Source organism: Vipera berus (genome assembly GCF_964194415.1).
Source record: "Vipera berus genome assembly, chromosome: 2".
Taxonomy (NCBI): domain Eukaryota; kingdom Metazoa; phylum Chordata; class Lepidosauria; order Squamata; family Viperidae; genus Vipera; species Vipera berus.
Window position 1 is genome coordinate 43793002 of NC_138203.1, and position 25536 is coordinate 43818537.

Genomic DNA, 25536 nt, shown 5'->3' on the forward strand with positions numbered 1-25536 from the left:
GTTTTATAAATGTATATTAATTTAGGCGTAATCTCATAAACATGTAATGCAGTAGCTTCTGTAGTATAGTTTCATCAGTCTTATAAAACTTTGTGCTCTAAGAGTGTGTACCTTTTTTCCCCCCCAGTTATCTGTGGCAGATCCCTCTTTCTTACATCACGAACAATGAAAACTCATCCCTCCCTTTGCAGACATACTTATTGGATAAAAAGACAGGTATGCTGTTTGTCTTTTGAAAATTAGAAAATGCTGCGCTAAGGGCAAATTTCAGTGGTTCTAACGTGGTCCAGTCATGATAAAACCATATTCCAGTCATCACAAAGAACTAACACTTCTGAAGACACCTAGCAACTCTGCCCTATAACATTTTGTATTCTCTTGGGGTTAGTCTTTGGTATCTAGTCTAATACTATGGAACAAATAGGGTTCTGGTGTTAATCAGAAAAGTGGTCCTTTTATTTTACATTTGAACAGTGTCAGTCTCACTTCTTCAGATGCTCTCAAGCAAAGCCTTGTTCATTCAGGTTTTTCCCCACGTAGAATTGGAGGTATCAGGGCAACGTTTCGATGAAATCTCATCCGTCATCCTCAGGCTGGTGACTTCAGCTTCGTTCTTCTGGGAGAAGTGTGTGGTAGTGGCTGTTTTTTCTTCTTTTTTAAACTGCCAGAGGGGGTGTGTTCTGTGGGTGGAGGCTTGGCTGTGTTCTGATGGGGTGGAGGTGTGCTCTGATTGGGTGGGGGTTAGCTGTGTTCTGATTGGGTGGGAGTGTGTTTTGAATGGGGGCTGTGTTCTGATTGGGTGGGGGTGTGTTTTGAGTGGATGGGCTGGTCTCAGCTGCCAGCCTTAGACCTGAGCTGGTGAGTTGTGCTGCTTTTGTTCGGCTCCGTGTTTGTGGTGGTGCCATGTTTTTATAGTGGGTGTCAATTTGCTTATTGTGTGGTTTGGAGGGGTTTAAAGTGGCTAATGTTGCAGCTGTAGTTAGGTTTCTGTTTTGTGGTTGTGTGTTGTTATCGTTGTGGGTTTGGATTTGCTTTTTGAATGGTTGTGTGGTGGTGATATCATGTGATGTTATCATGAGTTTGGGTCTGGTATCATTCTTGGTGGTTGGGACTCGTCTGTCAATCAAGGCGGGTTTTCAAATGGCTGGTAGGCGAGAGGTATCATCTCGTTTGTTCATGCTGTGGGGGCGTTTTTCTATCTCGATGGCTTCTTTGATTATTCTGTTGTTAAAATGTTCAATTTTGGCGATAGTTCTGGTTTTTTTAAAATCAATTTCATGTCCTGTGTCTTTAAAGTGTTGGAACAGGGATGAAGTTTGTTCTCCCTTTCTGAGTGAGTTCCTGTGCTCTTCAATGCGTGCACTTATTCTTCTGTTGGTCTGTCCGATGTATGTGGTGGGGCAGGTGGGGCATGGGATTTCGTATACTCCTTGGTTTTCTAACCCAATTATGTCTTTGGGGTTTTTTAGGATGGTGGATATTTTTCTGTCTGTGCAGAATGCTGTTTTGATGTTGTGTTTTTGGAGGATCTTGCTGATTCTGTCTGTGGTCCCTTTTAAGTATGGGAGGAGGGCTTTGCCATTTTCTTGTTCTCTGTCTTGGATTTTTGTGGGTGTCTCTCTTCGGATTAAGTTGGTAATCATGTTTCTTTGGAATCCGTTGGCTGTTAGTACATTAGTGAGAGTGTGTAGTTCGGTTTTTAGGTGTTCGTCAGCTAGGTGTTTTGTTCTGGAGATGAGTGTCTTGGCTACGGAGTTGATCTGTGCTGGGTGGTGGTGTGAGAGTGCGTTCAGGTAGCGGTTTGTGTGTGTTTTTTTATGGTAGATAGTGTGTCCTAGGGACACACAGAACACACCCCCTCTGGCAGTTTAAAAAAGAAGAAAAAACCGCCACTACCACACACTTCTCCCAGAAGAACAAAGCTGAAGTCACCAGCCTGAGGATGACGGATGATATATATATATCTTGGCATATTCGGGTCTTTTCCCGTGTAGGATTGAGGGTGTCTTGGTGATGTTTTGACGAGGTCTCACTTGTCATCTTCAGGCTGGTGTCTTCGGTTTCGTACTTGTGCGAGCGAAGCGTGATTGGAGCTGCTGTCTCTCTATAAATACTGGTGGGGATGTGTGGGGTGCTGGCTTTGTTGCTGTAATTAATCTCCAAAACTGAACACTACAACAAGAGAATAATTATGGAAGCCATCGAAATAGAGAAACACCCCCATAACATAAATAAACGTGACGATACCTCCCACCTACCAGACATCTGCAAACTAGCCCTAGTCGACAAACGAGTCCCAGCCACGAAAACCGACACCGGACCCACAACAACACAGGACACCACCACTAATCACTGTCACCAGACTCAAACCCAAACCCACCCCATAGACGAAATGCAACCACCATCCAGAAGCCAAACCTCGGCGGCATCTCCAGCTGCTGCACCCCCTCCGACCCCCACACAAAGCAAACTGACATACGCCATGAACACAGGGCCAGACCGCAAACCCGAAGCCAAACCAAAGCCCAGGATGTTACACCACAGCCTTCTGCTCGGGACATTACATCACAGAATTCAGGAGGTTACAATGCTAAAACCCGGGATATCACAACACAGCAAACCACCCAGGACATTTCAACACAGAACTCAGGAAGTCACTACAATAGAGCTCAGGATGTCATCACTCAGCCCATTACCCAGGTCGTTACAATACAAAGGACTAATGAGCACACAGCCAGCACCTCAGCCACACAGGATGTTACAAATCAGTCAACTAATCCCCTAACAATACATCAACCAATCATGATGTAACATCACAGCCAACCAATCCGCTTACAGCAACAAAGCCAGCACCCCACACATCCCCACCAGTATTTATAGAGAGACGGCAGCTCCGATCACGCTTCGCTTGCACAATCACGAAACCGAAGACACCAGCCTGAAGATGACGAGTGGGACCTCGTCAAAACATCGCCAAGACACCCTCAATCCTACACAGGAAAAGACCTGAATACGCCAAGACATATATACATATATGTATGTATGTATGTATGTATGTATGTATGTATGTATGTATGTATAAAATCTTCAAACACCGGGATGGATAAAAAAGCAGTTGTTTATTTTATAGTTTAAGTAAATATGCCTGGGATTTGCATTTTTAAGATTATTAAGAATATATATATGTATTCCTTGATAAGATTAAAAATGCTTAGTTTGTTAATATTTATTTGTGTGTGTGTGTGTGTGTGTGTGTGTATTCATTCTCTGTACTGTTTAGATTTAGGAATAAAACTCATAGCAATTCTGTTGCCAGTGAGAACTGGTAATGAATACCAGGTGTCTTCTGTAACTTTTCAAAGAATATAGGTAGTTATGGCTGTCTGACTTAAAAGAGAACCCCTAGATACAAACAGGCTGCCTGTTACTAAAAATGGTAGATAGTGGTGCCCTTCCTCAAGCTGACGAACTACTAAGGCCATGTGTTTTAATAGCCTATTTTCAGAAAATCCCTAAAGTATTGCACAGTTTCAGTGCTTTGTCAGCTAAAGAAGGACAGTGACATCCATCATTTTTAGTAGAAGCTGCTAAGTGAATTCTGACATACAGTAAATACAAATTTGGGTAAAAGCAGAGTTAAGGAATTGAACTTGTTCTTAACACAGGGACTGTCTGAAGCCAAATAACCACTCAGAAAGGGAGTGTTCAAAGCTTAGACCTGATGCTGTGAGAATAAATGAAATAAATAACCATACTGCACAAGGTTTAACTGTGATATTGAAAGTTGCATGTGCACAAGATTTATGATGCTGTAGTGTGCTTACATATTATCAAGCAAATTTGGCTTGTATTGCTTTTGGAGGAAGGTATCTGTATTAGGGACTGATCTATGAAAACTCAGTTTGTGCAACTTACTACTCTACAAAATGTCTCTTATAGCACTGAACACAAACTGTTTGTCATTGCAAGTACCCCTGAACTTTTGGAAGAAATACAAAGACAAATGGCTGCCCAGGTTTTATCAGTAAATAATGTTTATCCTTGTGAATGCTTAGCAATTAGCATTGATTTAAACTGATGCTTTTTTTCTTTTCTTTTTCTCCTTTTCTTTTTGCTTAGGTGTAATTGAGTACCCTCATGAAATAAAGTGGGTAAAGTTCAATGTGAAGGGAAATGGTTACTATATTGTGCATTATGCTGCTGATAATGACTGGATTGCTCTAATTGAACTACTGAAGACAAATCCCAATATTTTTGATGCCAAAGACAGAGCCAATTTGATTCATAATATATTTATTCTGGCTGGGTAATTATCCAAAATGAAAATTTCCTTTTGTCAAATAAAAACTTAAATATGAAATATTCAACTATCACAGAGAATGGGATATACATGATATTACAATGTTTTAGAGATTCAGGAACTTGGTGAAGCAGAAAAATAGCAGTTCTAATTTAGAATAGTTTTGGGGGGAGTTAAATGAATCTGGAATTTAACACAAAATAGTTTAGCAGATGTCAATAGCACTATAGTTATACCACTGTGGATGTTCTTCCTCCAAGTAGCAGCTCCAGTCATATGAATTCATAAAAACCATGAAAAGTTTAGAAACAACATTATTTTTAGAAGAGCTTTGTGCTAGAAGAGTTCAGTTTTAAATAGACAAACAAATGTAAAAAAGAGATGGGTATGTGATTATACAATTATGCAGCCATCTTGATTTTTTTGACATCCCTGGTGCAGATGTCTCCGTCTGATTGTTTTCCAGGATGAAATAGATAGCTTCTGATTTGATCTAAATTGAAGAAAACTAGGGATCTGGCTCCACATTTTGTGAGTGGTGCCCATTCAAGCTTAATGTAGACAATGAATGAAAGCACATATACGTGTCCCTAGATAATGTTGCAAGATCCAGTCTGGGTTGCTCACCAGGACCAGAGGTTTAGTCTTCCAAGATTTCAGACACATGCTGGAGCCCATCCTCAAGAACTACTCTCTCCCCTGTAGATAATAAATAAATCTTACAAGTTAATTACAAGATGCCTGTGCAACTGGCAGGGGAAAGAAAGGAAGAAAGAAGGTACAAGATCAGCTATATGACACACCCTGCCATACATCAAAAACATTTTGGAAGTAGTAAAACGCAGCTTCTGAGATCTGCAAGTTGGCATCGAATACCGCCCAGAGGCTACCATACAAGGACAAATCATTCATTGCAAAAATTGATTGAAGTTGGGGGATACTTCTAATGTAATTTGGATCCCCTGCATTTGACTAAGACAGATGGGGAGGAAGTCAACCACTACATTGCAAGAACAGAAGCGAGTGTCAGATGAGGAGACTCAAACTCATTGGTAGCCTCACATTGAATGGACAAGGACATACATTCAGTTTCTCAGCTACTAAAATTGTTGGCCCAGCAGGCACAAAATTAGCCTGGGAAATAGCCCTTTTAAGACAACAGGAGTGCTGATTTACTACCAGCTTATCAGGTACTTAGGTGCTTGAGGATTTGGTAGCACAAGAAAACAACAGCCAGCAACTTAATAATCAGCTATCAACAACCAAATCTACAACTAAAACGCCACACACACAACCAGGCACCACGTAAATACTATGCATAACATAGCCCAAAGCACACATTCTGGTGAGAGAGAAATTCCCTGAGGATGGGCTCCAGTACGAGTCTCAGAGCTTGGGTCCTGGTGACTGACCCAGATTGGATTCTGCTAAATGTAGCTCAGAATGTTTTAACAGTATAAAAAAGTTCATAATGTTAAACTTCAGAAAGGGAACAATTCTATTGTTTTGTCATAGTTTCATTTTAAAAGGAAAAATCTTAAATGAATTGCTTCAGTTATCCATAATTTCTTTCTGCCTCCCCAATCAATAATACTAGATAGTTTCTGCAATGAAGCTAGCTCAGAATTTATTTGGAGCAATATATTTCAGTTTTAAAAATACAAATTTCCACAAGTTTTCAAAGTACAAACCTTTATAATATTAAACTTAGAATACTGGTCTTAACTTTTTTCTGATCTTTTTAGGGTAGGAAAAGTCTCTTTGACCATGGCTTTCAATCTAACGGACTATATAGCGAAAGAAAGCAGCACAGCTCCAATCATGCAAGCTTTATACCAAATCAGTCGTATCTTCAATTTAGTTGAGAAAAGGGGAATGCTGGAACTCTCCTCCAGAGTGTTGGTAAGTTCTTGAAAATAGGAAAGTAACAATTGTGTGATAACTAGAAAGTTATACAGGTAGTCCTCCAGTTACAACCATTCGTTTAGTGAGTGTTCAAATTTACAACGGCACTAAAAGAAGTGACTTAAGACTGGCTTTCACAGCATCCCCATAGTCATGTGATCAGAATTTAGGTGCTTGGCAACTGGCATATATTTATGACAGTTGCAGTGTCCCAGGGTTGTGTGATTGCCATTTGTAACCTTCCAACAAACAAAGTCAGTGTGTTTGTGTGTGTGGGAAGCCAAATTCACTTAACCGCATGATTCTCTTAACTGCAGTGATTTTGTTTAATAACTGACAAAAAAGTCTAAAATGGGGTGCAATTCACTTAACCATCTTGTTTAGTAACAGAAAGTTTGGGCTTAATTGTGGTTGTAAGTCGAGGACTACCTGTATTATGTAGTAGGATAATGTCTGAACTGATATGTCTTTATATGGCATTTGTTTTATTTTTGTTTAAAAATGCTATGCTTTTAATAGTTTATAATTTAATCTACAGGCATTGTCATTTAAAAGCGCGTTGTAATGACAAAACCTGCTCGTAACTGCATCTTTTTCTCTTGTGCATAAATAAATATGGATACTTAGAATGAAGAAACAGCATATGGTTGCTTTCATTTCTTCATGGTCTCAATATTTATAACTGCTGGCTCTTCTAGTGCTATGATAGTGAGGGAATACTATAAATATTACTTCCAATAAAAAATAGGGTTCTATGATATTTTTTTTCTACTTACATCATTCTGGATTTCTACTACAAATTCATTCACCTTCACATCATATCATCAAACTAACATTGTGCAATAAATTCTGAGTGTCTAGCAGATCTCTCTCACACATGGGATCTTTGATGCTCACTTTGGAGTTGGTATAGTTCTGAATAGATCAGGCTGTGTAATAGTCGACAGAAGTGAAGAAGAATTAGTCAGGTTTTGCTCAGATCTGTGTTCTACATCATTTTGGTAAATTTTGAAGTTAGTCATAGCACAATTGTAACAAAGCTTTTTTTATTGACCAGTGGTAATCTTTTTCCTTTGCTATTTTCTAGTATAGGATTGAAAAATTATTTGGAGAGAAGATTGACCAACAAACATGGAACAGTAATAAGACCCTCTCAGAACTAGAGCTACAGTCAAGTCTACTAAATTTTGCCTGTTCCTATGATTTAAGAAACTGTAGTTCAGATGCTTCTAATCTGTTTAACACGTGGAAGGACTCCAATGGGACAGAAAGGTAAACAATAAAAAAAAACCTGGGGACTTCATATGACAACAAACCCAATTTTTGATGCTAATTACAGGTGGTCCTCAACTTACGACCACAATTGAGCCCAACATTTCTGTTGTTAAATGAGACATTTGTTAAGTGAGTTTTGCCAAATTTAAGACGTTTCTTGCAGCAGTTGTTAAGTGAATCAATGCAATTGATAAGTTAGTAACCCAGTTGTTAAATGAATGGCTTCCCCACTGACTTTGCTTGAGAGAAGTTCACAAAAGGTGATCACATGTCCTGGAACACAGCTACGGTCATAAATATGAACCAGTTGTCAATTCACAAATCATGTGAATTTTAATCACATGATCATGGGGATGCTGTAAAGATCGTAACTCTGAAAAATGGTCATAAGTCACATTTTTCAGTGCCGCTATAACCTTGAATAGTCACTAAATGAACTGTTGTAAGTCGAGGACTATTTGTATTTGAATTAGTCACAGACCTGCTTATCTCTTTATGCAATGCCGTATAATCTGATTGACTTTGTGCTACCATGTACTTTGTACCATAAACTACAGTAGACACCGTAAAGCTATCTACCGCAGTGTATAAACCACGCTGTGTAATTCAGTGTATTTTGTGAGCACAACCAATTTTTGAAATTTCAGTAAGCCATTCTTAGGCAAAACTTGACTGAATAAGATGTCTCAACACAGTTCACTGAAAGTTGTTCTCCCTACACTGCTTGGGAAGTAAGGCTCATTTTGGCATGCTACAAAACATGAAGAACAAATTATGTGCTCATTTACTAATACAGTATATAATTTATTTATTTATTTATTTATTTATTTATTGCATTTTTATACCGCCCTTCTCCTGAAGGACTCAGGGCGGTGTACAGGGCAATAAATACAAAAACAGGATACAAAAATTAAAAGTGAATTAAATAAATGCCCAAGGTTAAAACAATAATTAAGATGTATTAAAACCCCAACCCTAACCCATCAGACCAGGTCAGACTGCTCAAATAGATACGTTTTTAGATCGCGCCGGAAGGAGCGAAGGTCGGGGGCCGTCCGGAGCTCAACCGGCAAGCGGTTCCATAGGTCTGGCACGCCCATAGAGAACGCCCTCCCCCTGGGGGCCACCAATCGACATTCTTTGATCGGAGGCACCCTGAGGAGGCCCTCTCTGTGGGAGCGCACTGGACGAAGGGAAGTTGACGCCGAAAATGAGAGCATTTTCTTGAACTTGTAGGGATAGGTAAGACTCTTCATATTTTAAAGTCTTCCTTTTCATCCTGAAGAACATTTCTTTCCAGTTCCATCAGAGTTTATAAACTTCATGAGTACTTTCTTTACTAGGAATCTTTACTGTCTTTCAGAGAGGATTGTATTCCCATTACTGCTATATTAATCCAATGCTGATTGGATAAACATATAAGACAACACAGACCACTAATAGGGACTAAAACAGGATTGAGCAGTGGGTGGCCTTTTTGGTCTCGGGTGCTCAACTAAGTCCACTGACTTTCTAGAGGCTACAGGAAGCCTCGCAATATGGTGACCAATGAGAGGGGCAAGGATATTTTTTCTGCCTTTATTTTTTATTGGATGTTTGAGTTTTAAAAGGTAAGAATGGGAAAAACTTTATTTATTCTTCCAAAAATTGGAAGAAAATAATTTGACACCGATTTTAAGATCTAGTGCAGGGGTAGGCAACCTCGGCTCTTTTATGACTCATGGACTTCAACTCCCAGAATTCCTGAGTCAGCTATGCTGACTCAGGAATTCTGGGAGTTGAAGTCCATGAGTCATAAAAGAGCCGAGGTTGCCTACCCATGATCTAGTGGCTGGTCATGTATGAATGAGAGCTGAAGACTGCATGTGATCAACAGGCTACCCATCCCTTTATTTCTGTTTTGAACACCATTCTTAATAGGGCAAGTAGCCATATTAAGACATTTTTGTATATTTCAGAACACAACATGAAATGGAAAGGTTTTGGTGCAAGAATACCCCTCCCCCCCAAAAAAAATGTTCTTCACAATGAAGAAGGGAAGAGCCAGGAAACAAAAGAAAGCCAGTTTGGTGTAGTGGTTAAGATACCAGGCAAGAAACCAGGAGATTGTGATTTGTAGTCTCACCTTAGGCCACAGGCGTCAAACTTGCCACAGCATGTGACGTGTTGTGACGTAGCATGACTCTTTTTGCATTGCTGGCAATGGGATGGGCGCGGCTTTGGTATGATAAAACCAGCCTGTGGGCCGGCAGTTTGACACCCCTGCCTTAGGCCAAAGCTAGGTGGGCTAGTTATTCTCAGCCCTAGGAAGAATTTAGTGGCAAATCATTTCTTTAAAAATGCCAAAAACTGGAAAGGCAAATCCAGGCAGTTGCAAGGAGTCAACATTGACTCAAAAGCATGCAGACGTATAAAAGGCTATGTAAGAAGAATATGTTGCCCTTCTGAAGACAGGTACCTTGGAAGTTCTCCGTTGTGCTTGTATTTCAGCAGCATAGCAAAGAATGGGAGCAGGCTGATATCCACCTAATATTTAATTAATTTATTTGATCACTGTTATAATCATTTGAGTATTGCACTATTATTGTTTATCCCTTTGCCCTCTTCTCTGATGCTGATGAACTGTCAGACTTGTCACAGCACTTGGAAGAACAAAAAAGCAGGGTCCAGCTCAATGTCTGTTAGAAATGACTCTTGCTGAAAGAAAGACATTTATAGTGTCAAATATAAGGCATGAAGCTGAGAGATAGGATTCACCTATTCCCAGGCCTGTTAGACCTTTTATGGCAGGGGTGTCAAACTCAATTTCATTGAGGGCCGCATCAGCATTGCGGTTGCCCTCAAGGGGCCGGGTGGGTATGGCTAGGGTGGGTATGGCCTACTGGGTGGGCATGGCTAAAGTGCATATGGCCTACTGGGTGGGCATGGCCAGCTCTACATCGTTGGCATCAAGGGTGCCTATGGAGGCCTGGGCAGGAGTGGGACAGATCTGAGGGTCTCTGGCAGGCGGAGGGTCTCTGGGCCAGGGCCAAGGCAGTGGGGGCCGTTCCCTCACTGTTTCCAGGATGGCTTCGCGGGCCACATGAAACCACTTCACGGGCCGGATCTGGCCCCCGGGCCTTGAGTTTGACATGTCTGTTTTATGGCATCTCAGTCTCGAGACCGTTAAGAAAATGTCTAAATAGCCATGACTCGAAAAGACCTAGAATTTTTAAAAAATCTAATCTAGCTGAGCTGTGTTTGTGAGAAATTACTGAATAACCAGTTCCTGAACAGAGGATTATTATTGGGAGCAATTGACGGCTTTGCCTCAGTGAAGCCTGAAATCAGAAGATTCAATTTTGCTGGTAGTTGCAGTTGTTCTTGCTTGGTTCTATCTGGGCCAGAAGCCAATACATGAACCTTCTGTGAGCAACAAGTGTGTGCCATTAGATAAATGTGACTCAGCCCAGTATTAGTTTTAGGGTCTTTTTTTCCATTTGGCATAACAAAATCAAATTCTGAGTATTAAATAACTTTAATTCTTCATTCCCAACTGAGAACAAGAAGAGAAGACTGAGAACAAATGGCAAAGAAAAAATGACTTGAGAACATGAAAAAGACTAACTACAAGGGGGAATATCCGTGTCCTATTACACACTGCTCTATCAGTTAGTATTCATACTGTTTTTATGTTTAACATGGATGTTTATATGAGATTCTAAGAATACATATGCATTCTTTTTTTATATCTCTGCAGCCTGCCGCCAAATGTTATGAAGATCATATTCACAGCTGGAGCAAAAACTGAAGGTGGCTGGGAATTCCTTTTAAAAATGTATTCCTTTGTGGGTTCTGAACCAGAAAAACTCAAAATTCTTGAATCACTGGCCAGCACAAGTGATGTTAAAAAACTCATCTGGTACAATTCCTTTCTCCTATTCCCATACGCAGTATTTTTTAAAATTGAAGATTTTAAATCTTAAATAAAAGTTAGTTTTCTAGTTATGGTCAGTAATCATTGGTTTAACTTATTTAAATTTGATAGATTCCTCTACATCATTGTACAAAGAAGTTAAGAAAGTACATGAACATTTAGCATGCTTTCTGTAATCTTTCAAATCTTTTACATTCAATGAGAGAAATGCACTGACATCTGGATTAATGAACAGATGTTTTGGCTTATAAACACCTGTATCTGGGGAACGTTGTTTCTTCCCTTAATTATATAACTCAATTGCTTTAAAGTTGGTAAAACAGATTATGTTTTCTATAGCTTTATTGTCTTATAATTAAAATATTCAGTGAGGTGCAATTGCAAAGTTTTAGATAACTAGCATCATCAAAGTGGCTCTAAATTTAATAAAATCAATCAATTTTTTAATATTCAACTGAAACTAAAAAGTATGTTTTTATTAAACAAACATAAGAGGTTCTCAACTATGCAATGGGATTTGGTGAACTAATTCTTAAATCCAGGTTCTTGCTCACATTTGACCTCCATCACCAAGGATACCTCTCAGACTAACCCACTTCAGTTTCCTTCTTTAGGAGCTCAAGGATATTTTATACTATTATGGTCTATGGATTAAGTAATTTACTGCATTGATCTCAGTATATTGAGAACTTTGTCAGCTAAGGGCATGCTCATGTTATAAGACACACACACATACACTTTAACTTGAGTTTATTAATACCAGAGTGTTGTGCATTCATTCACATGACTCCAAAATGAGCATTTCTTTTCAAATTGTTAAAGCAGCAGTAGTGTCTTTAGAAGCTGTTCCTGGCTTTTTCTGTGTGCTTCGCAAAAGGGCTAGGCCTATGCTTGTATGTGCATGCATTTTCATGCATCTTCTATATTTTACTATATATTAGGCTGCTAGGAGATTTGTGATCTGAAACATTTTGTTTTGGATGTCCATGAAATGTCTTTTCTTTAATCATCTAAATGGTGGGCTGTGAATTGGAATCCATATATGTATCCCTCCACCCCAAAAATGTCAAAAGGAGCGCTTTTTCATGTTTTAATCTGAAGTACTACAGCTGATATTTGTCATAATAGTTTATTAAACTTGTATGGCACTTGACTCTCAGAACTCAGGGCAGTTCACAATAATAAAAATACAATAAAATCAATAAAACAATAAAAATAAAAGATGGCAGGCATGATAATATCTAATCAAATAGTGTGTACATGTGTTTACACACACACACACACACATACACACACACACACACACACACACAAATAATCTTCCATTCGTTTAGCAACTATCCAAAGTTATGGCAGTGCTGAAATTATAGATGATATAGTTCTCTGGAAAAAGTCTACATACATGCCTAAAAATGTGATTTTCTTGTTTTTTGTTTCATAGGTTAATGCAAACAAGCCTTCAAGGAGTTGTAATCAGATCACAGGATCTTCCAACGGTCATAAAAACTATCAGTCAGAATTTGCCTGGACATTTATTGGCATGGGATTTTGTCAAAGAAAATTGGGATCAGCTTATCAAAAAGTAATACTTTGCTTGAATTCTCATTATAATAATTCCTTGTCCCCCTATATGAGTGAGCTATGAAACAGGTAGTTGCTAACCTCTGACATGAGTAATTATTCTCTTGGGACTCACATTAGTTTCTTATATCATCCACTGTGCCCTTATCACTGTCTATAATTTATACTAGTCAGAGGGAGGTACTTCAATACTGAGTTATTTAAAGACAGTTTGATTTAGTGCGTGGAGATCTGGTACCTTGTGACAAACATGACATTTAAGAGCCTTTACTATGGTCCTCTCAATTTGGTACCTTCCAAATGAAGACTACCCAGCATGCTTATTTTAATTATTTTTTAAAATTATTATTTATTTAATTATTTTAATTGTAAGTTGGATGAGATTGATTTAGATTCTTCTGTACTCCAGATACAGTATAATTCAGCTGCTGCTGTCTGTAAAATGCATGAATGGGAGAGCATATGTTTGATAGCCTGTATTTTCTGGAATTGTGAAAAGTATTGAGCATATTAATGATTTTACCAAAGTTTGTTTTGTGTGGCTGATGATGAATGTAAGATAATTGATTCTGGAATTTCTGTGATCCTCAAAATTGGTTAGTATCATACGAAATGCTTTAGATTAATACAGGTAGTCCTTGACTTAACAACCATTCATTTAGCGACCTTTCAAAATTACAACAACACTGAAAAAAGGAATTTATGACTGATTGTGGTATTTACGACTATCACAGCATCCCCCCCTTCACTTGGCACCCAGGATTTATGATGGCATCCCAAGTCATGTGGCTACCATTTGTCATCTTCCCAGCTGGCTTCCAATAAGCAAAGTAATGGGAAAGCTGGATTCAGTTAACCATTGCTTGGTTCACTTAACAATTGCAGTGATTTGCTTAGCAAGTAGGGCAAAAAAGTGATAAAATTGGATGTGAGTCATTTAACAACTGCCTTGCTTAGCAATGGAAATTCTAGCCCCAACTGTAGTCAGAGGTTGAGGACTACCTGTGTAGCTAGTGAAATATATATCAGATTAGCATAGATTAATGAAACAGATTACTCTTCTTCCATTTTTTTCTAAATTTCAGGTTTCATCGTGGATCATACACTATTCAAAGCATTGTAACTTCAACAACGAGTCAGTTCTCAACACTAGAACATCTGCTAGAGGTTAGTTGGATAAATTGTTCTGAAAGTATTTTGGAATAATACTGTCACTGAAGTAGAAAGAAGGCAATATGTAATACAGATTACAATTCTATATTATAACATTGCTTCACAGTAGTAATAATTGTGTCAGGCATGAAAGACCAGGTCCACACGTGAAGGGCTAATTTAACTGATTTATTTCTAAAAGCCTATGCACAAGAATCAACTAATGGTCACCCCTGATTAGAGTTAGATAAGGGTCAACAAAAGTGAAGGAAAGATTGGACTTAGTTCCTTTGTGGACTTACAGTCATTTTAGGGCAGAGGTCTTCAAACTCGGCCCTTTTATGACTCATGGACTTCCAGAATTTCTCAGCCAGGCATGCTGGCTGAGGAATTCTGGGAGTTGAAGTCCATGAGTCATAAAAGGGCCGAGTTTGAAGACCCCTGTTTTAGGGTGATCCCTCCTTTTTATTCCTTCTCCTGGCTGTGCTAGTCCTTCTCCTACAATCTCAATATCTATCTATCTATCTATCTATCTATCTATCTATCTATCTATCTATCTATCTATCTATCTATCTATCTATCTATCTATCATTTTCTATACTGCCCATCTCACCAGATAGTTGGTCGTATAATTAAAATACAATGTAAAACCTTAAAACACTAAATAACAGCCAAACATTTTAAGTTGAAATTCAATAAACCAAAATGGGAGGAAGGAAACAAAGTATGCATGGGGATGAGGTGGACTCTGTCTAATCTATTAACTACCCCCAAGATGCCACTCCCTCATTGGGATTCCAGGCCAGCTGGCAGAGCCAGGCTTTCAAGCTCTTATGGAACACAAGAAATTTTCATAAGAGATCCTGGGGATAGAATAATGTGAAAAATCTTTTGTTCAAAATCAGAGAAGCTGTTTCTAATAGGAAATCATTAAGATAATTATTTGAATTGGGTTAGGGATAGGGTGAAATACTCTGGATTTCAAAAATTACCATTTCTATAATGTAATTAGGGCTGAACTATATGTAATGAAATTTTCATTTCCTATTTCATTTGCTGATACATTTAGATAACAGCTGGTTGGACTATTTAAAATGTTTAAGGGATTATTTCTTTTCATTGCCCTGAGATCTTTTTCTTTCTCTTTTTTCATGTGTTACTTTTCTTTAGGTTAAGTCATTCTTTGAATCAAAGTCAGAAGAAACTGCTCAATTGCAATATGTCCAAGAAGCTATTGAGACAATTCAACTGAATATGCAGTGGATGGAACAAAACTTGGCACTCCTTGAAAAATTGCTATAGTAATCACAATTCTCTTACAACTTGTATTAATCACTAGGAATGCTGCAACTCTTGGTCTTTTGCTTTTGCAAAAAAAGAAAAAAAAAGTTAAACATGAGCAATGCAATTTTTGTTTTTTGCACTGTGAGAGAGGGTTGTAGTTAGCTCAGGGTTAATCTCTTCTGAATTGGCTCTCTTTGGAGTATTTGTGGACTGGACATAATTGCTAATTAAGGGGAAAGCTCATTTTGACCAGATATTTACATAAAACAAGGATACTGTAATAACTTTTAAAATTTAATTACAGGTCCCTTTCATTATACAAATATGGAATTCCATTTCTACATATACAGTACATTTTTACTAAATGAAAAGACAAGAGAGCAAGACAAACACTCCTGAGACCTGTTTTTTCTTTGCAAGTTTAGTTTGGTCTTTCTCATTACGCATAGTTTTTTGAAATGTAAATAATGTCTCTGTTGTAAAGCATTTTTATCACCATTATACGCAGTGGCTAAAACACAATAAGGTGAATAGATGAAGTAAAAAGTAAGGTTCGTTGAGTTCTGGATTTTGATTTATCTAGAAATTATGCAAATATCAGAATTTTTTAATTTGTGTACAACATGGCTAGATGTTACTAGTACTGTGTACTGAATAAGTTAAATTACCTTTTGTAAACATAAGTAAAGTGTTAAGAGAGAGACCATAGAGGTTTTCAAAAAAATTAAAAATTATAGGTTGAAGAATGTTTTATACAGTTTTCAGACTTGTTTCTCCCTTTGATATAGCTTCCTAAAAGTATGTAGTACACTGATTGACCAATCTCAGAATTATTGGTTTGGTTTCAATTCCTTTCAATACTGCCCTGATGTTTCACATTTTTCTGTAAATAGCTATTTCTGAAAGTGGATCATGCCTATGCTTTGACCAAAGTCACTATCTGTTAAATCATGAGACATGCTGTTTATGTCACCCATCCCTGTTTTAAAACTTTTCACTAAAAATAAAGCATGCCATATTATTATAACAAATTAACCTATACTTGTGAAACTCTTCTACCCTGTGCTGACCTTTATAGTAAAGTAAGAAATTGGCATTTGAGACATTATTGTCAACAATTTTATATGTTGTTCAATATAATTCTAAAATCCCCCAATAAAATGTTACATTATAGAAGAATTGAGAGGAATAAAAACAGATTAAAAAATGAAATGTGTTGATTTAGGCCAGCTTCCCCAACATGTTGTTTTTTTAAACGTTTTAGAAGTATAAATTCCGAAATGCTTAGCTATCATGTTGAGATTTTCAGTTCTGGGAATTGCAGTTCCAACACATCTGAAAGGGTGCCAGGTGGGTAGTGCTTTCAATAATTTGAACAACTATAGAGTACTTTCTACTTGGAAAGATATGGATCCAATTTGACGCTGCTTTTGAGACATGTCTTTTTCTCAGGATTGGGGGGCGGAAATCCCATTTTTTCTTGAAATTTATATAGATTCTACTATAGAAACAATCAGGAGTTGGTTCTTTGGTTCAATATTTTACTACTGATTTTACTTCATTTTTCATGGAGGATTACATACCCTGGAACATTTTAGATCTGTGCCATAAAATCCAATGTTTCATAAATCAGTATTAGGTAGTGTGTTTTCTTTCTTTATATTCCAGAAATTGAAATATAAGTGGGGAAAAGCTGATATGTCCTTTGTGTTACAAATAATTCAAAGTGAGGGTCATTGCTGAAGAATATACAAAATTCAGTGTTTGAAGCACCTTGGGGTCAATAAGAAAAATGCAGTTTTCTAGATTAAGAGAATCATTTGAAACAAACAATTTGTTATGAATTTAACATAAAAACATAAACTAGATAAAGTTGTTTTAATTTAATAATAGCTCAACTCTTAATTTTGGTTTAAAATAACTTATCTTGATAACCCCAAAATGAAAATTGTCTGACTTCACAATGTGAAGAACATCTAACCTGGTTGTTACACAAGGTTTGCTATATTTCTTTCATATGTTTTATATATTTCCTTCCTTCCTTTCTTCCTCCCTCCCTCCCTCCCTCCCTCCCTCCCTCTCTGCTTTTTTGTTGGCTCATTTGACACTTAAAATCATATATAGTTGTACTTGCTACTGGAAATGTGAAGTGGATTTGAAAATGTAGTACACATATGTTCTAAATTAGAATATTTTAAATGAAGCACTGATATTTTGAAAATACTTTCAATTATTTATATTTTTTAAAATGATTGTAGCTTGATTTTGATTTACATCTGATTAATTGTGCTTAAATGGAGAAACTATTTAAAAATAATAATCTCTGGATTTGGTCCTTATCAAAATAGTTAATACACCTATTAGTTTCCAAAAAATAGCCTCCAACCACAGCCTTGGTGGAGCAGTGGGCTAATGCCTCCTTAAGTAACACCAGCTGCCTGCAATTAGTGCAGGTTCGAGTCCCACCAGGCTCAAGGTTGACTCAGCCTTCCATCCTTCCGAGGTAGGTAAAATGAGGACCCAGATTGTTGGGGGCAATTAAGCTGACTTTGTAATAATGCCGCTTGGGGTGTGTGTGAAAGCCCTAATAAGCAGGCATATACATAGAATGAAGGCTACTGCTAAGCTTGTAAGCCGCCCTGAGTCTTCGGAGAAGGGCGGGATATAAATGGGATTAAAATAAAATAAAATAAAATAAAATAAAAGTTTGATTTCCAACAATGGGTAATCTGGAAGAGTTGGACTTTCTGTGCATGTGCATTTGTACATATATTGAAACCATAAATGATAGGTATTATACTTTAAATATAATTGTCTTGAGTCCATTGAGAAGAAGAATTTTCTGTAATAGTATGAAATGCTTTTATCCAGTTCAATTATTAGGGATGACTTTAATGGAATAGAGAATTTTCTACTACATCAAGGATTAATTAAAGTAATTTGAATGTCCTCATTTTTCTTTATGGCTTTTTAGCTTAGAAATGCCTGATTCTAAAATCTTGATCAAAGCTTTTGTGCTGCTTTGAAATCTTAACATTTTCTACATGTATGCTGTCGGAAGCAGTAGTGTATTTTGTTTTGAATTTTTCCCCTCCTAAAATCACTTACTTTACTACAGAAATACAGCATAGAGTGATACAAACTGTACATTGTACCTCCAATCCCCCAATTAGGTTCAAAGCTTTCTGTAATAGATGAGATTGGTATTGGAGGAAAAAAATAAACAAGATCAGTTGGTTGTGTTTTCAATCTGTTTGAAAATATAGTTCATGTGCCTTAAAGTATATTATAAGTATTGTAAAAATATATATAATGAAAGTCTATTTTTCTTAAAAGCCCTTCATAGTTATGAATCTCCATAACTTTGAAGATTATTGAGAACTATAATGTTAGCACTTAATCAGTGAAGGAAAATCTTTTTGTTCAATTTATCAACATGTCAGTTTGAATGTCTAAAAAACCAAACAACAATTTTGGTCTTTGTAGCCATGAGTCCCATAGAACTTTAAATATCCAAGGGCATTGTATATGAATGGCTAGTTTGTTCTCTGTAGCGTTAAGAAGTGTGTATACTTAAACTGCACATGGAGCATTGTGTGTTTCTATAAAAGTTTGCATTGAAGCATTTTATTAAAGAGATAATTAAATAGGGCTTAGTCCCAATAATCTGGCTTTGTGAATAAAATGTATGGCTCTATATATTTAAAGCACATCTTTTAAGTCTACAAATTTTGGAGAAATACTCAATTATTTGCATCTTAAATATGTTTATATATACATGCCTAGCAATATATGTATGTATCACAGATAACTTTTCTGCCTATTTTATTTCACATTGAAATCATAATCACCCCAAAGTTTTAGTTGTGGTTCTCAAAAACCAAATTATTTTCAACATGTTTGGGGAGAAAATTACTAGATATGTATAACTAGAGAGTCATTATAGTAGCTATATTTAATTTTTTAAAATGTAAAGGAAAATACCATTTTTATCCTGTCTCCACCTATTTGATTTTGGAGGCCCCAGGCGTGCTACCCAAAGAGTAAATTAACTCTTGGTCCAAAAAATAGCCCAGATCTATTGCTTTACACTTGTATGTGCCTCTTTCTCAAAAGTTGCACTGGATATGGGGAAGTCATACACTAAGAATAGGATTGGTATGTTTGCTCTCTACATATTTGGCTGAATGCATGGAGTTCAGTGTAAAGTATACCTACTCCAATATTTAGAATCAGTTTTTATTCTCTTTGAAATAGGTGCCAGACATAAGCCCCAAATTTGTATTCAACCTAGAATTCACTTATCAAGTTTGAGCATTAAAGTTTATTTTCTTCCAGCAAAGCATTGGGAGACAAAATTTTCCTGTGCCATTTTGTGATCTCTACAGAATTTTGGAAAAAAATGCGATGCATAGTAAACTATCATTTAACTTGTGGTTTTAGAATAGGTGAGAGTATTACAAATAATGTTTTTGAAAAGATATTACATGATGGTTGTTGTAGGTGAGTGTAAAAGGGCCTTAAAAGTGCAGGTTTCAGCTATAAATGTGTACATCTATAGCCATATTATGGCTGCAATTCTATCAAAATGTACACAAAGCAATCTAGCCATTTAAAATTGCCCATCCCCAAAGTAATTATTATTTTTTACTTCAAATAATGAAACTGTTTTATTTTGAATGCTCTCAAAGCTACTACATTTTAACTGTAATGTTAGTATCTTTATATAGCTGTGGGAGATGGAATTCATGTAATAGATCCTGCTGCTTTTAAAAACGGCCTGCTCCATTACAGGTGAAATTGGACATGCACTGTGAGGCTAATACTTGAAAGAATGTGGCCTTATTTTTTTTAATAACATCATGTTATAGCATGCTGACTCTTATATGTTTATATGACTGTCTTCCACCTGTTCTGTGTTAGAACAATTCTCCCTCTGATGATAGATTGGCTTTTAAAAATCCTTCTGGAAGATGTTATCTTTTACTGCACTCTGAACTTTTAAAGATTGCTTCATTTAAGGATACATTTTTGTACATATTTCACAAATGGTCGCTCCCAACCAATGTTTAGATACATGTTACTTAATTTCCATTTCAAATGCTAGTTGCTAATCCTCCAAACGTGCATAGTTTGTTTTTTTTTTTTAAAAAATGTTTGCTGATGTTTTGTCCATTGTATGTTTATAATGTTTTATCCACAATAAAATATTTAAAATTTTAGCTAATTAAAAATGGTGTTTTGCCATACTCTCAGGTCTTTATATTTAAGAACTTAAGCCTCCTAAAATGTTACTAAAACCTGCAATTTACAGAAGAAATTTAGATCTTTACCCATGAAATCGCCGCTTTGATCAAAGCAATGGTTGGGCATCTTTTTTAAGTTAGTCATGGCACATGTAACAAATTATTGTTGAAATCTAAGAGTTACCTTGATAAAACGTGCAAGAGTGTGAGGAAGTTGGAATGAATGATTGAAAGCCACTGAACACTTTTAATTTACAAGGCCTTAGAAAAAAATGGATTTAAGAGTAAATTTGCACCAGATCTGTGGAGAGATTGTTGTTCTGTTGATAACAGGAAGCTGAATAATAGTAATATCAAAGTATTAGACACTGAATGGGATTAAATTTAACAGAATAACAGCATTGGAAGGGACCTTGGAGGTCTTCTAGTCCAACCCCTGCTCAAGCAGGAAACCCTATAGCATTCCAGACAAATGGGTGCCCAATCTCTTATAGACAATGTCCCATGATGGAGCACCCACAACTTCTGGTGGCAAGCTGATTAATTGCTCTCACTGTCAGGAAATTTCTCCTTAGTTCTAGGTTGCTTCTCTCCTTAATTAATTTCCATCCGTTGCTTCTAGTCCTGCCTTCACCTGCTTTGGAGAAGAGGTGGACCCCCCTCTTCTTTGTGGCAGCCCCTCAAATATTAGAATACTGCTATCATGTCACCTCAGTCCTTCTTTTCATTAAACTAAACATACTCAATTCCTGCCACCGTTCTTCGTATGTTTTAGCCTCCAGGTCCCTAGTCCTCTTTGTTGCTCTTCTCTTCCCTCTTTCTAGAGTCTCAACATCTTTTTCATAGCAACGTAACCAGAATTGATGCAGAATTGGACGCAACAGACTTCCTTGTTATCTTTATAGAAAACATAGCATACATTTTTATCAAAAGAGTAACTCCAAGTTGTAGAATATTTGCTTTCAGGAGGAATATTTTAGAAAACAAGATGTGTGTTTGTGTCTGTATATAGATATACACATTATATGAAAATCTGTGGGTTTCCTTAATATGTAAAGGACAAATGAAAGCCTATTTTCTTATACTTTGAATAAAATGGTATGTGTATAACCAGCACTGGCTGAATGGCATATATATTGCGAATACAATTGCTTTTTTTGTGAAATAAAAATAAAACTCTTTAAATATTATGACTTTCTTGTATTTTTGTGACTATCGTGTATCTTTACATAAATAGAGGTAGTTCAAATTCATTGCATGAGCCTTCATTTTTTTTAATTAAATTCTCTCTTTAGAAAAAGAGACTTTCTAAGTCACAGATTTAATGCATTCATTGATTTATGGACAATTCTCTTTCACTATAGTTTTTTGTAAACATTTCTTTCTCTCTTGGTAGTTCTGCCAAGTATTAAAATGAGTCCCATGAAGCATTTTTTCCCCTTTAAGTTCTTAAAATACTGCTTCATTCCTTCACTGATGTTGGGGAGGGGGTTGCAAGTTTACATGGCATGGGTCCGGAATACCTCGGGGACCACCTGCTGCCGGCGTCGACTCCCCTCCGCCCCGTGCGTTCCCACAGAGAGGGCCTCCTCAGGGTGCCTCCAGTCAAAGAATGTCGGCTGGTGGCCCCCAGCGGGAGGGCCTTCTCTGTGGGCGCCCCGGCTCTGTGGAATCAGCTGCCGGTTGAGCTCCGGATGGCACCGGATCTCTGCTCCTTCCGGCGCGGGTTAAAGACCCATTTATTTGAACAAGCTGGCCTGGCCTGATGGGGAGTTATTTAGGGTTTTAATATTTATATTTTCTATTGTTTTTACTGTGGGCAATAATTTAATTCTTTTTTAACTTTTGTATTTTTGTAGTTTTATGATATGCCCTGTTCACCGCCCTGAGTCCTTCGGGAGAAGGGCGGTATAAAAATTTAATAAACCTTAAACCTTATTGTGGTTCCAGTTGGTGGCTTGGCATCTGTTCCTCTTCACCAGCCTAAAGGATCTTTCTGCTTGTTCTAAATAACTCTTAAACCACCTCTGATTGGCCTTTTGCTTTTTATTTAATTTTATTGAAAACGCATATAACAGCTTTCCCCTACTTGGGACTTTGGATGAGCAGGTATTGCAACATTGGATTTCAGGCAGCATGGTCAAATGTGAGAGGTTTGGAAGTTCTTAGACTTAACGGCATGAGGAAGGATGCTAAAACTGAAGTGTTTGCTGTAGTTTCATTCCAGAAGAAGCATTGAGCATTCTGTGGTGTACAATTTTTCTCTCCCCCCCATAAGATAAAATTCCTTGTTGTTAGTTGCGAAGTCGTGTCCGACCCATCGCGACCCTATGGACAATGTTCCTCCAGGCCTACACCCACGTTTATCTAAAAACTCACAGCTTGTGCTTCCATTACATTTGAGAAGGAAGTATCAGTAACAATATCTTAAGATCTTTCTGTTAGTGAACTTAGTTACAACAAAGTCATTTATATGCGTTATCAGTCCAGGTTTTAGACTTTTCATGTTCTCTATACTCTGAACATGTATTATCTAGCCTATCTAGGGATAGAGCTGAAAACCTGGGTATGTGTTAGGCAGCAGAAAGTTAGCTCTGCTGACATTTTGAGGGTACCTGACAAGGGATGTGATCTGGTATATTTTCCTTTTTCTTCAATAATTCCATTAATCTAAACGCAACAAGATCTCTGACATTCAGCCTGATGTGAGTTTATTGTCTTCAAATCCCAGAACATATTGACTAAGGACTGCTAGTATCCATTTTCCAAATGGCTGGAAAACAAAGCTGGAACAGCAAAGAACGTTCCTTCGCACCAAATTTTTCTTGTGTAAAGTGAGGCTGACATAATTATTACTGCTTTGAGAAATATAGTATATAAATTGAATAATAAAATTGAGGTCAAAAGGTAGAGAATCTTACCTCTCATCCTGGAAGTAAGCCTTTGTAAAGACAAATTTGCTGCCTTTTCAGGTGATCCAAAATAATTGATCTCATTTTACCTAAGGAAAGATGACCTCATCTAGGAGAATTGTATGACTGGACTTTCCAGATCCACAAATAGTGATAAGAAAAAATAATATTTGTGAGGAGGAGGGGACACACAGTTCCTAAATTCTTTTCCCCCAGCTCCATAGATCTCCTTGCATTAGCAAATACAGGTTGAGAGTTTCTCAACATAATTTAATATAGTTTTTAAAAGTGATTCGGTTCAATAAATCCCAAAAAAGAAAATCCTAGCTTTTCCCTCTTAGCATCTCTTCTATCTCCGGTGAACTCTTTGCACTCCCAAAAGGTTGAATCTCTGACCTACATTTTTAGTAGATTAAAGTTCATGATCTTTGAAATAAAAACACAAGAGCTGTGTTTATACATGACATACTTCTCCAACAGTCAACTGAATTATGGTATGTTAGATTTTGGGGAGTTACTATCATCAACTATTCTCTTGGGTTCAATGTGCACATTACAGTCTAAAAAGTGATTGCCAGGATCATATTTAATACGCTCAACAAATCCCGTTGCAGCTTTGCAGAGGTAAATGAAAAGATCTACAGTATTCCTGTTTTATATATTCTGTCACTTTGGATATGTGGGTGGTAGATTTGTTTTCTCTACACTTTTCTTGCTGTTTTATAATCATGACAAAATGAGGACAAAAAGGATTTGACATCCTGTGTGGCCATGTGAACCACACAGGAAGAAAAACCACATTTTATAGCCTTGTTCTACCAAGATCTGATAACTGTGTTTAATTATTGTTATAGCATTCAAACCAGCATCACTGAACCTAAATGTAAAAATAAATAAAAGATCTTTTTTCCCCCTTTCAAGTGCTCCCACCTGGAAATGATAGCCAACCTCACTTCTATTTCTTACATTACTCTCTTCAAAGCAAGTCATTTTCTGCACCTGGAAGAGATGATGTAGTGACTGGATGACTGATGGGAAAACGTTAAAACATGAAATGCTTACACTGCAGTTATGCTAGTCAATCTGAAATAAACAGAACTGCTTTCTGCAGGGAGAGCCCCCCTTCAACTATCTGAAATCTCTTACCTCAATATTCTTTTTCTGAGTGTGTGTGTGGGGGTGTGTGTGGTTTTCAGATGTGACTTGAATAGCAGATCTATTAACTGTACACTGCAGTTAAGCTACCTGGCTTTTCAAACTTGCAATGTGAGTTTTCCAAAGTTACTCAGATTTGCACAAGAAAATACATTGCTTAATAAACTTAAAGCAAAAGAAACTATGTTAGGGATGGGTTTTTTTTGGGGGGGGGAAGGAACCCTTCAGTGTTATTGAATGAGATCAGGAGCTCGGTTACAAATTGTTAACATCTGCATTTCAGCACTCCTAAGCTTAAAAACAAGATTATTCAGTAGCAGCATAAAAGTTTAATATTTTTCAACTCCCAAAGCTCACTGTGCATTCTCCCAGCATTAACTCTGTAACCAAGATATGTTTGACAAGCTTAAAGGCAATTTTTTGTTCTGAATCTGAAGTTTTCTCCTTTCACTCAAGAGTAAGCATGGTCAGCTGAGCCTCTGGTTAAAAAAATAGTTCTAAGAGAAACTGTTAAGTTTGCAGCTACCTCTTGACGGGAATGGGGAGATCTGGTGACTCAGAAAAAACAAAATTCTTACTGTGAGTCTTATTTCTGAACTTATTAAGTTATCACTTGAGAAGTTACATTAGTACCTTGTTTTTCTTACATTTCTTTCACTTTTACATGCTCAAGCAGTATATATTCCATTTATGATTTATAAACTCTGTGATTTTACTAATTTTTATTCTTTCAGCATCTCTTAGTCTCAGTTTAATCCTTGAGTATAAATAACAAGAGACGTGGTTCAGTTCCATTATCTGATTTACAGC

At 37.1% G+C, this 25536-nt stretch overlaps 1 protein-coding gene across 3 annotated transcripts in view; it reads left to right on the top strand.

The window, feature by feature from the left end:
- Positions 1-21849, top strand: part of LNPEP (leucyl and cystinyl aminopeptidase) — a 75691-nt gene extending 53842 nt beyond the window's left edge. For 2 of the 3 annotated variants that reach the window (XM_081315719.1, XM_081315718.1), the window contains exons 11-18: positions 128-216; positions 4120-4306; positions 6046-6202; positions 7293-7477; positions 11220-11381; positions 12838-12978; positions 14063-14144; positions 15300-21849. In XM_081315719.1, the coding sequence (XP_081171845.1) occupies positions 128-216; positions 4120-4306; positions 6046-6202; positions 7293-7477; positions 11220-11381; positions 12838-12978; positions 14063-14144; positions 15300-15431 (1135 nt within the window). In that variant the 3' untranslated portion in view covers positions 15432-21849. Of the gene's footprint in view, positions 1-127; positions 217-4119; positions 4307-6045; positions 6203-7292; positions 7478-11219; positions 11382-12837; positions 12979-14062; positions 14145-15299 lie in introns of those variants that run through there. The other variant, XM_081315720.1, reaches the window with a different exon arrangement.
- The last annotated feature ends 3687 nt before the right edge of the window (positions 21850-25536 follow it).